Genomic DNA, 12,131 nt, shown 5'->3' with positions numbered 1-12,131 from the left:
TAGGTTCAGGCCGTGTAGGTTCAGGCCGTGTAGGTTCAGGCCGTGTAGGTTCAGGCCGTGTAGGTTCAGGCCGTGTAGGTTCAGGCCGTGTAGGTTCAGGCCGTGTAGGTTCAGGCCGTGTAGGTTCAGGCCGTGTAGGTTCAGGCCGTGTAGGTTCAGGCCGTGTAGGTTCAGGCCGTGTAGGTTCAGGCCGTGTAGGTTCAGGCCGTGTAGGTTCAGGCCGTGTAGGTTCAGGCCGTGTAGGTTCAGGCCGTGTAGGTTCAGGCCGTGTAGGTTCAGGCCGTGTAGGTTCAGGCCGTGTAGGTTCAGGCCGTGTAGGTTCAGGCCGTGTAGGTTCAGGCCGTGTAGGTTCAGGCCGTGTAGGTTCAGGCCGTGTAGGTTCAGGCCGTGTAGGTTCAGGCCGTGTAGGTTCAGGCCGTGTAGGTGTAACCTGCACATTTCCAACCTTCTAAAGACAGTTATGTTAAATTTAAACCCATTTTACTTAGTCTGGTTGAGAGCAAAACTTTTCGATGAGACTGTCTGGTTTGTCCCCTTAATGGATATCCACTGGGATATTTTGAATATGCTCGATGCAATATTTCACCTTGCCGATGAGTTTGTATACTTCTCGCAGATCTAAATTCAAAAAGATTTTTTATGAATTCCCTTTCATGTTGTAGCTATTTAGCCCAATGAAAACTATTCCTTCCATTTCATTCTTCAAGATGATGCTTGCCCTTCATTGTTTCCTCAATTACTCTGCTTTAAGAAGGATTTTGTTCCAATGTCAATTTACATTCAACACTTTCAAACTGACCTGTGCTATTTTAACAATCACCATGAACCATCCAAGTTTCCAGTGAACTAATACTGCAACTTTATTTTTGGATCACCCAAAGTCTACTGCAATTGTTAATTTTTATATAAAGCTCAACTATTATTTGTACAGTACTTGATTTACATGCTTTGTTCATCAGAGGTTTGCCATTCAATGAAACATAGAATGCTGTCAGATTTCTGTCGCAGAGTAATTTCGGGTACCTACTATGAAGAGTTCATGGAAATTTGATTCCAAATAAAAATGAATAAAGTGTGTTGATTAAAGGTTTTCACTCTTATGAGTCTGTCAAATAAATGGCACATCTTATGTGAAATGGCCTTTTAAATCCTCTTTTCATATTGAAATTATAAATAATATATTAGATATGCAAATATCTGTCTATTTTAAATGTGACTTTCAGCTACTACTAAATAATGCAACAATTTCATTCTTTGTTTTGTGCACAATTTTAATGTTTGCTGCAAAACAATCAGTTAATTTAAACCATTGAAAATGCAAATTCTTTCTGTCATGCAAAATTTGAGGTCTTGTAACATTTATTCATCATTCATTCACCATGAAATAATATCTTTACTCTTGTGCAATGGCAGAATTCTCTCTCCTGAGTAAGAGGATTTTATTCAAGACCCTTTTCTAGACTTGAGCACTTAATTACAAGTATTGCAATGTAATGCTCCTTGAGTGCCTTATTGTCAGAGATGCCATTATTCATTTGACTGATGGTCCCTTCTGCCTTCTTGGGAGGGTGTCAAAGGTCCCATAATATTCGTTGAAGAATTAAGTCTTTCTTTTCCTTGGAGTCAGTAAGCCTACCTCCTACTATCACACACATCTTCATATTCTTCAGCTTCACTCTCCTTTGTCCATTCCTCCTGGGGCTTGGCTGATCACTGACAAGGGATCCCTTTGAATTGGTATGCTGGATTACCACTTCAAACACCATTCATATAGTACTAGCTGCCCATTTCTGATGTTGGCATGTGGATGAGAATAGTGAGTTAAAATAACCAAGGCTAGGAGGAATCTTTACCCCACCTTCCCCAGCTGAAATCCACTTGAGATCAATTCAAATATTAAAATAGAATCAAAGTTCATACTTGTGTTGCATCAAGACCAGCAACAAAAGAAATTCACCAAGACGATGTTATTTTTAAAACCATATTTATTAGTAATTACTAATGATATAATGTTATTTAAATCTAAACATAACCCCAACTTTGCACAAATATACATGTGTGTGGATTTTCTAAGCCATTACAGCTTAGGCACAATTCTGGAAAGTCAATTCAAAGTTCAGACTTGGAAATCCTATGTTGAAACCCAGAAACTTTATAAACTGATGCTCAGAAATAATTATGAATTTCTTGAGTCACTGAGTGATCAAACTGTTCGAAACTTATGAATCATTATCAAGTTGCTTCCAGAGAACTGTTTTACATGAATGATTTTCACAACTCCTCTCTTCCTTGTATAGGGGAAATGTGTGACTTCCACGATGCTTTCACAGACCCAGGCAAAAGTCAGATGAAATGACCATCAGAAGGGTCATAATCCAATGAAGCAATTCTCCTGCTTATTTACCCAGATATTGGTCAATCAAAAATGACAATTACAATGGTCACAGTGGATCACTATTTTCCCCCAACAAAGGAGAAACAGCAGAAATGACTATTTCACACAGTCACTTCATTTGTCTTTTCAGATGATGAAATGCCGATGCTTCAATTGTCTCAAACACGAGTCATGTTTATGTCTTCTCTCCTCACGAGGTGTCTCTCTCTCAGTAAACAATCCATTGTTCTAGGTTTCATTTGAGAATATTAACTCTCTTTATGGTTTGGTCTGGAGCTAGGCTCTCTGGAAATGTGAACTGTAACTTTGTATCCTGCTCCAACCCCCCCATCCCCCTGTAACACTCACTTTTTTTTTAAAAAATCTAACCGGTGTTGGCAACACTTATTCTCATCTTCCGTCAAATTAACCTATGAAGGATGAGAGTTTACTTTGTCTTAATCTTGTCAAATTTTATCAAAACGTTTATTTTAAATCCATTGTCCAACCTTGATATTCTCCTGGGCCACATTTGCAAGTTAGATATAGTAAAGAGACCCTACCAACAAATGGAGAGCAAAGAATGCTTTGATTGAATGCTTGACTAATGGCTCAATCTTGGCATGGACCACAGGTCATTTAATTAATGTAATTGGTGATATTTTCAGCATGGCTTGTTTGTGACTATAGATTTAAATTTCTCAATTGATTCAAATGTTACAATTGATAGCAAAGCACTAGTATTTACCACGAATTTTTGAAGACAACGGTAAAACCAAGATTAGTAATATTGGTGGTGTGGGCTCCCTTTTAAAAGTGAACAATTGTTGTCAGGTGTCCAGTCTGGAGAAATGCGTGCATCTGCAACATTAAGTGGGCTGATCACTCAATCATCGCTTTCTCACGCTTAGCAAACCAGAGAGTGAAAAGTATGTTGTTAACTTACTTTAAAGTAGTTAAAGTAATAGTTTTAAAACAGAATGAAATTCATAATCTATATGAAACTGTTACAAGCTTAAAAAGAATCATTTGAATTTGAAATAAAATAATTAATGCTTATTAAAAGGAAAAGCAAAGATACTTGAAATACATATAAAATTTACTACTACCTGTATTTACTACTACTCGGGTAATGTTTATTACACCATTAAGAACCTCCTCACACCACTCAACATATAATGTGATGTTTTCAGGAGCTTTTAATGTACTAAGACTGTGTAACTCAAAAAAAATTCTCATCGGATAAATGCATTCTGAGGCTTTTTCCAGAGATGGTTCCAGTTTTGCACATCTTCAGATTTCTCTGCGTGGACAGGCTTTAGAATTTGTTTTCCATTTCATGGTGTAAGAATGGAGAACGTCACCAGTTTTCCAAATTTCACACTCCATGGAAGGAGGCAATGCAGCCCATGGCATTTCTCCCAGATTGTAGAGCAATCCTACTCATTCCCACTCCTCCACTTGTTTGCTTGTAGCTTTTCCTCTCAAACGTCCACTTAATTCTCCCAGTCCCTGCCAACACTGGGGATAATATACAGTAGCCAGTCAACATAGCAGCTTATCCTTGGGATGTGGGAGGAAAGATGCATGGTTACAAGGAGATTGTGCAGACTTGACATTAATGACACTAGTGGTCAGAACTGAACCCAGGTCACTGCAGCTGTGAAGTATCTTGTGCCATCTGCAATGCCACTGTGTCACCCATCTACCATAGCAAAAATATGGGGTTTCTTCCTTTTGAACTGGGAATGGTTTTAATAATTTTCAGACATTGATACCACCACTGATGAATATGATTGGTCGGTTTATTTATTTAACGAGACTTCATTTTCAGGCTGGTGGTTGAATAGTTACTAAATGAGAGCTGATCATTAAAGATGTCTAATTGTTTATGATGAAGGCATAAATCTGTGCTTGTAATTTTGCCATTGTTTGATTTACTTTTGCAGATACATCCTCCATTGCACATTTCACTGACTAACCTAAGAGGTCAAGAAACTAATTTAATACAATTGGAAGGATTATACTATGAAGTCAAAGAAGGGAATAAAGAGAATGCAGCTATAGTCAGTGAATCACCAGTAATTCAGCAAAAAGACCTAGAAGTTGAACATGTCAAGAGTGCAAGCACAAATATCTACACCGAGAGCAAAGTAAAGCATAGGGAAGAATACGAATGGGTTGAAATCCCCTCAGCAAGTAGCACAAATACTTCTGATCTCAAAGCTCCATGTCACAAGAGAGATGGAAATACGACCAAACCAATAGATAGTGTTAATGTTGCAACATCCTCTAACAACACCGTAACCCAATCTTCTGAATGGTTCCCTTTAAATAATATACATTTACAGCACAAAGAAGGTGGTCCTTTCTCTCAGAAAAGGAATGAAACTGTTACGTTGAATGTAATTGATACATCAACTAAAACTGAACAAGAAATTCATACAGTCTTGCAAAACAACCCATATCGCATCGCAGCTGCTGATATGCAAAATAATTTGGGACTCATTCAGGATGTAATTGACAGATATGGTGAGGTCCCTGGTAATGTATTAAATCCTACAGACTTAGAACCGAATTCTATAGACTCTGAAGATAAAAATGAAGAAACTTACTTGATTGCTGACGTACCATCAATTAGTACGTCGGTATCTTTCCCTGTTTCTACAATCTGCACCAACACTGACCTCAAATTTGAGCCGGAGAAAATCAGATCTTCATTTCGTGGATCAATGTCATCTGAGGAAATACAAATATTCAATGCAACTCTAAGAGACTCACAGGAGCCATCACAAGGTTACACTAAAGCTGAAAATTTGGAAACTGTAAGACCAGAAGATTTTCCAAGAAACCTCATTCCGAGAACAAGGGGTCAGAAAGAGCAGATGACCAACAGAACTGCCAAAGTAATTCTGCCTCTGACAGAAATTCCAGGGAGCTATTCAACAGACAAAGGTGGTGCTGATGAACAAAAAGGAGGAGCCACACAACTTGTGGAGCAGCGTATTAGTGTTCCATCATGTACACTCGCCGATACAATGGTAAAGGAAGCCATTGAAGCAGCTTTGTTTGAAGTCGGTGGAGATGAAGGAACAATGTTCTCATTTGCATCTCAAAAAGCAAAACCTATAGCAAATGATGCACAAATTTCAGAGCAGAGAGTTTTGAATTTAACATCAAGGCATAGAGAGCCTTCAAATATCCATTTTACCAAAGATCAAAATGCAACAGATGTTTCACAGTTTGGTGAACCTGTAACTGAAATGAGCACAGCACGAGTGCAAATGGCAAAAGTTGCATTGAATGCTGCCCAGAAAATCACAGAGGAAGAAACAAGTGCAAGCGTAAGTCCGTGTACAAGGACTTCTCCACTCCCTTTAGGAGATGCTTTCCATCCAGATCTACTTCGTGATGGCAAACAATCTTTAGAACTTGTTCAAAATTTGACTGCAGCTTTTCAAACTGTTGAGGAGAATTTGAGAGGAGGAACACCTCCAGCAAACTTTGGCAAAAGTGTTTCTAATGTAGAGGAGATGGTTCCCGATCTTCAAGAAGAAGCAGAAAAAATACTTTCTCATGAAAGCACGGAGATGAGTGAAAAAATCCCTGAAAATGTTCTTGGACTTAAAAATTGTGAGATAAAACAAGTGCATGCAGAAGATGGTGAGTTTTCAGATGTCCCAGGGGAGGAGGGTTATGACGAGGAGAAGGGCAATGAGAAGGTGAAGGATGTAAAGTTGACACAGAACTTCAATATATTGAATGTTGAGGACTCTTTGGAAGTGGGAAAAGTGGATCTTGAGCAAGAAGAAGCTTCTAGCATGAAAAATACTTTGTATGGCAAAAGGGATGAATCCATGAAAATTATTCCAACATGCAGCGGAGCAGTTAGATCTCAGATGGCAACAGAAGCTCTGCTTACTCTTGGACTGACAGCAGCAGAAGGCGGCCATGGAAAAAGTGCAGAGTGTGAGAAGGTTGAGAATAATGTTGAGGTAGACCATGAAACCATTGTGGAGAAAGAAATAAGTGAGATGTTTTCTGAATCAATGGGTGTGCATTATTTTGAAAAAATAGAAATGCTTCACGGCACTCGACATTCACCAACAAATAGGAGCACAAATCAAAATGCAGCAGAACCTAAAGATAATACAAAACTAGGTTCAAACACATCCACTTCCAATGAAACTAAGTGGAAGAAAATTGGAGTGACCACATTGCCACAGGATTCTGAGCTGAGTAACAAGCACAAATGTTTTGATCCAGTCATGTTGACTGGACCAGTTAAAGAGAAAGATGGAAAGGAAACAAATACTGATGTTATAAGTGATATTCTCCTAAATTCAGAACAGTTAAAATCCAGAGAATGCAATGAAAAAATAAATGCACTTGCACAGGTGAGAGAAGCTTTTGACAGTAGTGTTGACGGTCTTCATTCACAATTGAGCAGCGAGCCATTTATGAATGAAATTACTTTGAAAAACACAGTATGGAAAGTTTGCTACTTTGTTTTGTTTGTTGTGTTTCTTGTTACTATTTATCATTACGATTTTATAGGGTGTTTTGCACTTTATCTTTTTTCATTGTATTGGTTGTATTGTGAAGGTGAAACTAATAGTGATTCTGTTAGAAAAGACTGATGACTGTTTTTTTTAATTGAGAGATTGAAGGAGAGGAAGAGGTTGCATTTTATGAAGAACTGAAATTGGTTTGCAGGATTGCTCACCATTTGAGTACTGAGACAACCACTGGCTTTCCAATTACCTACATTTTTCTTTCCACACTTCCGCAAAATGTTCAACGTTTCTAACATTATTACAAAATAGCATTAAATCTTTGAAACCTATTTTAATGCATTGTGTTTGTAAAATTGACAAAAATAATTCTAGCCTTATCTTTCATTTTGATGCAACATATTATCATAGGGCTCAAAAGGTTAACCAATGAATTTGACAACAATTCTATGGAAATGTCTTAAAATGGCAGAATCTTACGTGCATTAACTAGGTTTAAAAAAGAATATTGAATGACATTTACAATTTATAGAAACTATATACATGTTTCTTAGTTTAATTAATTGACCGGTTTTCTCTGGAAAATTCAAAGTAACACTGTAAACAATAATTTCAGACCAAACCTTTACTTTTGCTGTCATATGTTTCTGTTGTTAGCTAGTCCAATATAAATGGATACTTGTAGTCATTAAATGTTCTTCCCGTTCAAAGTCAATGGGTAGCAATATGCTTTGGTTTTCTAAAAAGTCAAACATTAAAGTGAACACAAATTTAAACACAAACTTTTATTTTGTTTGTGATATTTATATTTGGTATTGTTCAGTCAATATGGAATATTTTATGGGGTTTCCATTGTTCATGATACAAGTCGTGTAGTTTCCAGCTGCCTGTGATATCACAAGTAACAGGTTTTTCAGCAAAACCGAAAACATCCCCTATTTTTGAGATGATATGAGCAGAAGATAAGAATATTAGATTTTATTGACTATGTGGAACCACATATTAATAGATTAGATCATGTAGAACCTTATTTTTTGTGCACACTGCAGTTTAGTTTCTATGAAAAAGAGAGAAGAAAAGTTTGTATAGATACAACATTTGCGAAGTCCACAGTTCCACTGTGCAGTCCTCAAAAACTGAGAACCTGGTCAATCAACGTATACACTCCCTTCCAGAATTTCATTCACAGGGAATAGGACATCCATTCGCAGGTTGCAGAAGCAGTCTTTCACTGCACTCTGGGACCTGCTGTTAGTTCCTCAATCCCATTCTCTTCCCACCAACTCTCCTTCACATGCCATCCTTTTATATGATATTTAAGAATTGCATAATTTCTTCAATGCACTAAACAAAGGGGTCTCCAAAGTAGTTGATATCAACCCCTGGGGGTTGATAAATTCCATGGGTTGAAAGGAAGTTGATAACAAACTGGTAAGGGGTCGATAATGCCAGGAGTGGAGGGGTTTGATTGAAAATAGCACCTCTGGCAGTATTGGCCAATCTCTCATGAGAGCAGCCTTAGTGGCTGCCATGTTGTATTTGACTTTGGCCTTTAAATTAGTTTAGAGTGAATGGGAGGATGGAAAGATGTGTGTTCTATGTTTTATAATCATGTTATCGTTGAATTTTTGGGGCAAAAAAGAGGGGTAGATTTTTACATGGGTCAAACATTTGATCTTGTGAGTACCTGCATCGTTCAAGGCATCAGGATCTCAGATGGCTGGGACTGGGTGGTAAGTTCATGATCGGGGCATCAATAGCTCAGGTGAATGGGTGGCCAGGACAAGGATCTGCAGTCAGGAGTTTGGATGGGCATGCGCTGGGGCAAGGATCCATGGTCTGAGCATTGGGAGCTTGGATGAGTGGGTGTCAGGGCAAGGATCCACAGTCAGGAGTTCAGATGGGTGGGCAGATGAGGCTAGAAATAAGGGGGTCGACTTTTAATGAGTCATTTTAAAAAAAACTGGAAAATCTTTCTCTTGAGTAAAGCTGATTCTGTGTTAGCTGATTTATTGCTGTTAAATTTGCAATCAACAAACCCACATTTGTATGCGCTACATCTCACAGTAAACTCTAAATTTCATAGTTCCAAAAGAACAAGATTGCGCATCTACATAAATCTTTGAAAATGGAAGGACATGTTGAGAGAATGGATGATGATAAAACACTGGGGTTATTGGGGTTCATTAACAGAGGAATGGAGTACATGGCATTGAATCTCAAGATCATATTGGTTATACCACAACTGGAGGTTTGCATCTATCATCATTGAGAACCAAACTGACTGTTGCTGCCCAGCATGTTTTGAAATAAACCTCTTATCTAAATAATAAAGGCCAGCTTCTGAATTTTGAGGTGAGATCAATTATTAAAATATTAAATTATTTATTTGTATTGACATTCTCCTCCTGCCCCTATTTATTTTTGGTAATCACTTACAAGGATGATTCCATTGGTTGAAAGTTTGCCCTGCTCTTCACCTCTGAACAATGAATTCGATCAGTCAAACCATTCAGGTGAAAGGAACGAACAATGCACCATCAACTCTTGAAGGCATTGGTGAAAAGATTCTCCTTGGAGATTGCAACCTGCCAGCTCCATTCTTGTCTGAAATCACTCATTCCCTTTCAATCCTCCCCTGACTGTACAATGTTCAAGGTTCCTTATGTTGCCATGTAATTTTTAAAAAATGTAACATACACAATATACGTAAACTTTTCACTGCCATAAATGCAAGCACAGGGTGGACTGCTGGAGACTGGCTTAGGGGAAGCAGGATGTGCGAGGGTGCTGAAGGCTTCATGTTCATGTCGGAGATGCAGATCTGGAGCTGATGGTTTGGAGTGGAGGCTGTGGGAGGCTGGAGGTAAAAACCAAGGACACTCTTTGGCTTCTCCTTCTCTGATTGTACAATGCATCTGGCAATTTCTGCTAACGTCAGATCTCTCTCCCACACAGCAGACTTGAGTGAATTTTGTGTAATATTACATCTGTTATGCCATGACAGTAAAGGAATTTTGAATCTTGAAGCAAAGAGTTACTATTAGCATTGCCTGGTGCCCCCAATAATAAGAGAAAGGGAAGAAAAAGAGAGTCCCTTCAGAGACATTGTCGCTGAGCTCCACCTTCTGACCATAAATGTGCAACAAGAAACCAGAAATACGAAATTTTTCTGATAATTTGGGAGCCATCTCTCAGTGAAAGCAGACATCATTAATGAAAGTCACCATCAGTTTATGTACATCAGCATAATCCTTCAATATTGCCTGAGGAAAAGGGTATTGAAAATTTGACACTTCAAAATCTGTAAAACTCATGGTTTAACATGCACTTGTGATCTGTATCCTTCTGAGAACTGGACTACCTACACCAGGCACATCAAAACAAGGGAGAGAAACAACCAATGATATCTCCCGATCCTCCTGCAGGTTAGCTGAACTAAATCTTGTGTTCCCCACCCCAAGGCCACCATCCCTCATCACTGAAGCTAACAGAGTTCTCGATGGTCAGGCAACATCATTTTAATGCCTGTCATGCAACTTGTGAAACAGACGCTCTTATCTGTGCTCCAGTGTGATATATAGTGATGGGCAAGGACATGATTCAAGTACATTTTCAAAGCTCTTTTGAAACTGTCTAACATCCCAGCCAACCTGTAGGAATCGCTGGCACTTTACTGCTCGAAGCGGAGAGAGTCCATTTGATGGGAGCACCCAGAAACCCACTGCAAGAAGTGAACCTCGCAAACTATCCATCTACCAAGCCCTTAAAAAATATCCTGGCCTAGATCAGTCACCTCAGAACCCAAAGAATTCTAGAGGACCCAATTTAAGAAGGAGATGAAGGATCCACAGAGAGAACAGAAAAACAAAATTACCGGAGAGGTTCTAGGAGTGTAGGATTTCAACCATGAACTTGGATAGAGAAATTGGAATTGATCTCCCTTGACAAGGAAAGTTAAGAGGAGATTTAATGTGGAAACAAAAAATGGGATCACCAATAGACCACTGGGACCTTTGAACCTGCTCCTACATTCTAATACAATATGTCGCATCTCTGTTTTATGGCTGTTCCCCCCATGCCTTTTGCATCTAGAAATGTATCAATCACTTTCTTGAATAATGATGTAATTTGTCCTTTTCAGTGTCATCAGTCACAAATTCTGCAGGGTTATCACCCCATCTCAGTACTAAATTTCTTGCCCTCTGATCCTTCAATGTAGAGACTCCAGCCAGAATTATCCTCTTTTTCATCTAGTTTGTGTAGGCCTGTCGGAACTTCCTGCATCTCAATTAAATCTCTTTTAAAAGGGAATTTTGGGTGCTTGAGAAAGAATAATTTGAAGGACCATCAGATGAAGGAATGGGGCTGATAGGCTTACTATGCTATGAGCTGGTGTACAGTTGATGGGACAAATAGCCTCATTATATGAAATTGGTCATTATAATGCCGGTCAGTCATTAATCAGGCCACAAGGAAATACTAGGGGCAAGGGGAGAATGAAATGGAGTTGTAATTGTTTTATTTTGAATATTTATTAATGGAAAGCTGTATTCCCAATTTAATTCTAAAAATGTTGCTTCTTTATGTGAGTGAAACAAGAAAATCTGCAGATGATGTAACTGTAGTTAATACAGAAAAGTACTGGTTTTATATTTCCCCTCCTATGGAAGCTGCAAGACCTGTTGAATTTCTCCAGCACTTTTGTGTATTAACTTCTTTATGTGAAATTGTTTGGGGAAAATATAGTCTCATTTCTCAACATATATTCCCCACTTATTTAGCCTTTTAAAACAATGACAATTTTCCATCATTCAATTACCAGTAGTCTCATCTTCTTAAGATAATTGTCCTAGAATTCCCTTTTTGGCATTTCAATGACAAAATTTTGTTTTACACTTTTTGCCTTCAGATTTTTAATTTTTTTTTTGCTTTCTCTGTTTGCACTAAGAAAAGTTTATCTGATATCGAGTAAATTTTTTTCCTTTGTCTGGCATATAATTTTGGAACTTTTTGGACCCTCATTAGTGGCTATTCTGCAGTATTAAGCCTTACACAATGTCACCCTCTCTCTCACCTATCACCAATTTGTTGGTTTTCACTGCCTTTAAAAGATTTCACAATATTTTTTCTTTAATGTACATCAATGTATAAAGAGTTTGCAGATGGTAATGTACGTAGGTGTCAAATATTGCTAGATTTGCTAACAAAATAAAGCAAATGTGTAGAAAGTTGAGTCTTCA

At 38.3% G+C, this 12,131-nt stretch overlaps 1 protein-coding gene across 4 annotated transcripts in view; it reads left to right on the top strand.

Moving 5' to 3' along the window:
- ppp1r3ab (protein phosphatase 1, regulatory subunit 3Ab) overlaps nt 1-11,691 on the top strand; it is a 46,321-nt gene extending 34,630 nt beyond the window's left edge. For 3 of the 4 annotated variants that reach the window (XM_069903844.1, XM_069903845.1, XM_069903843.1), the window contains exon 4: nt 4,324-8,949. In XM_069903844.1, coding sequence (XP_069759945.1) covers nt 4,324-7,014 — 2,691 coding nt within the window. In that variant the 3' untranslated portion in view covers nt 7,015-8,949. Of the gene's footprint in view, nt 1-4,323; nt 8,950-8,974 lie in introns of those variants that run through there. The other variant, XM_069903846.1, reaches the window with a different exon arrangement.
- Nucleotides 11,692-12,131: the final 440 nt, after the last annotated feature.

Source organism: Narcine bancroftii, chromosome 11 (assembly GCF_036971445.1).
Source record: "Narcine bancroftii isolate sNarBan1 chromosome 11, sNarBan1.hap1, whole genome shotgun sequence".
In the NCBI taxonomy this organism is placed as follows: Eukaryota; Metazoa; Chordata; class Chondrichthyes; order Torpediniformes; family Narcinidae; genus Narcine; species Narcine bancroftii.
This window is presented reverse-complemented; position numbering and strand designations above follow the sequence as displayed.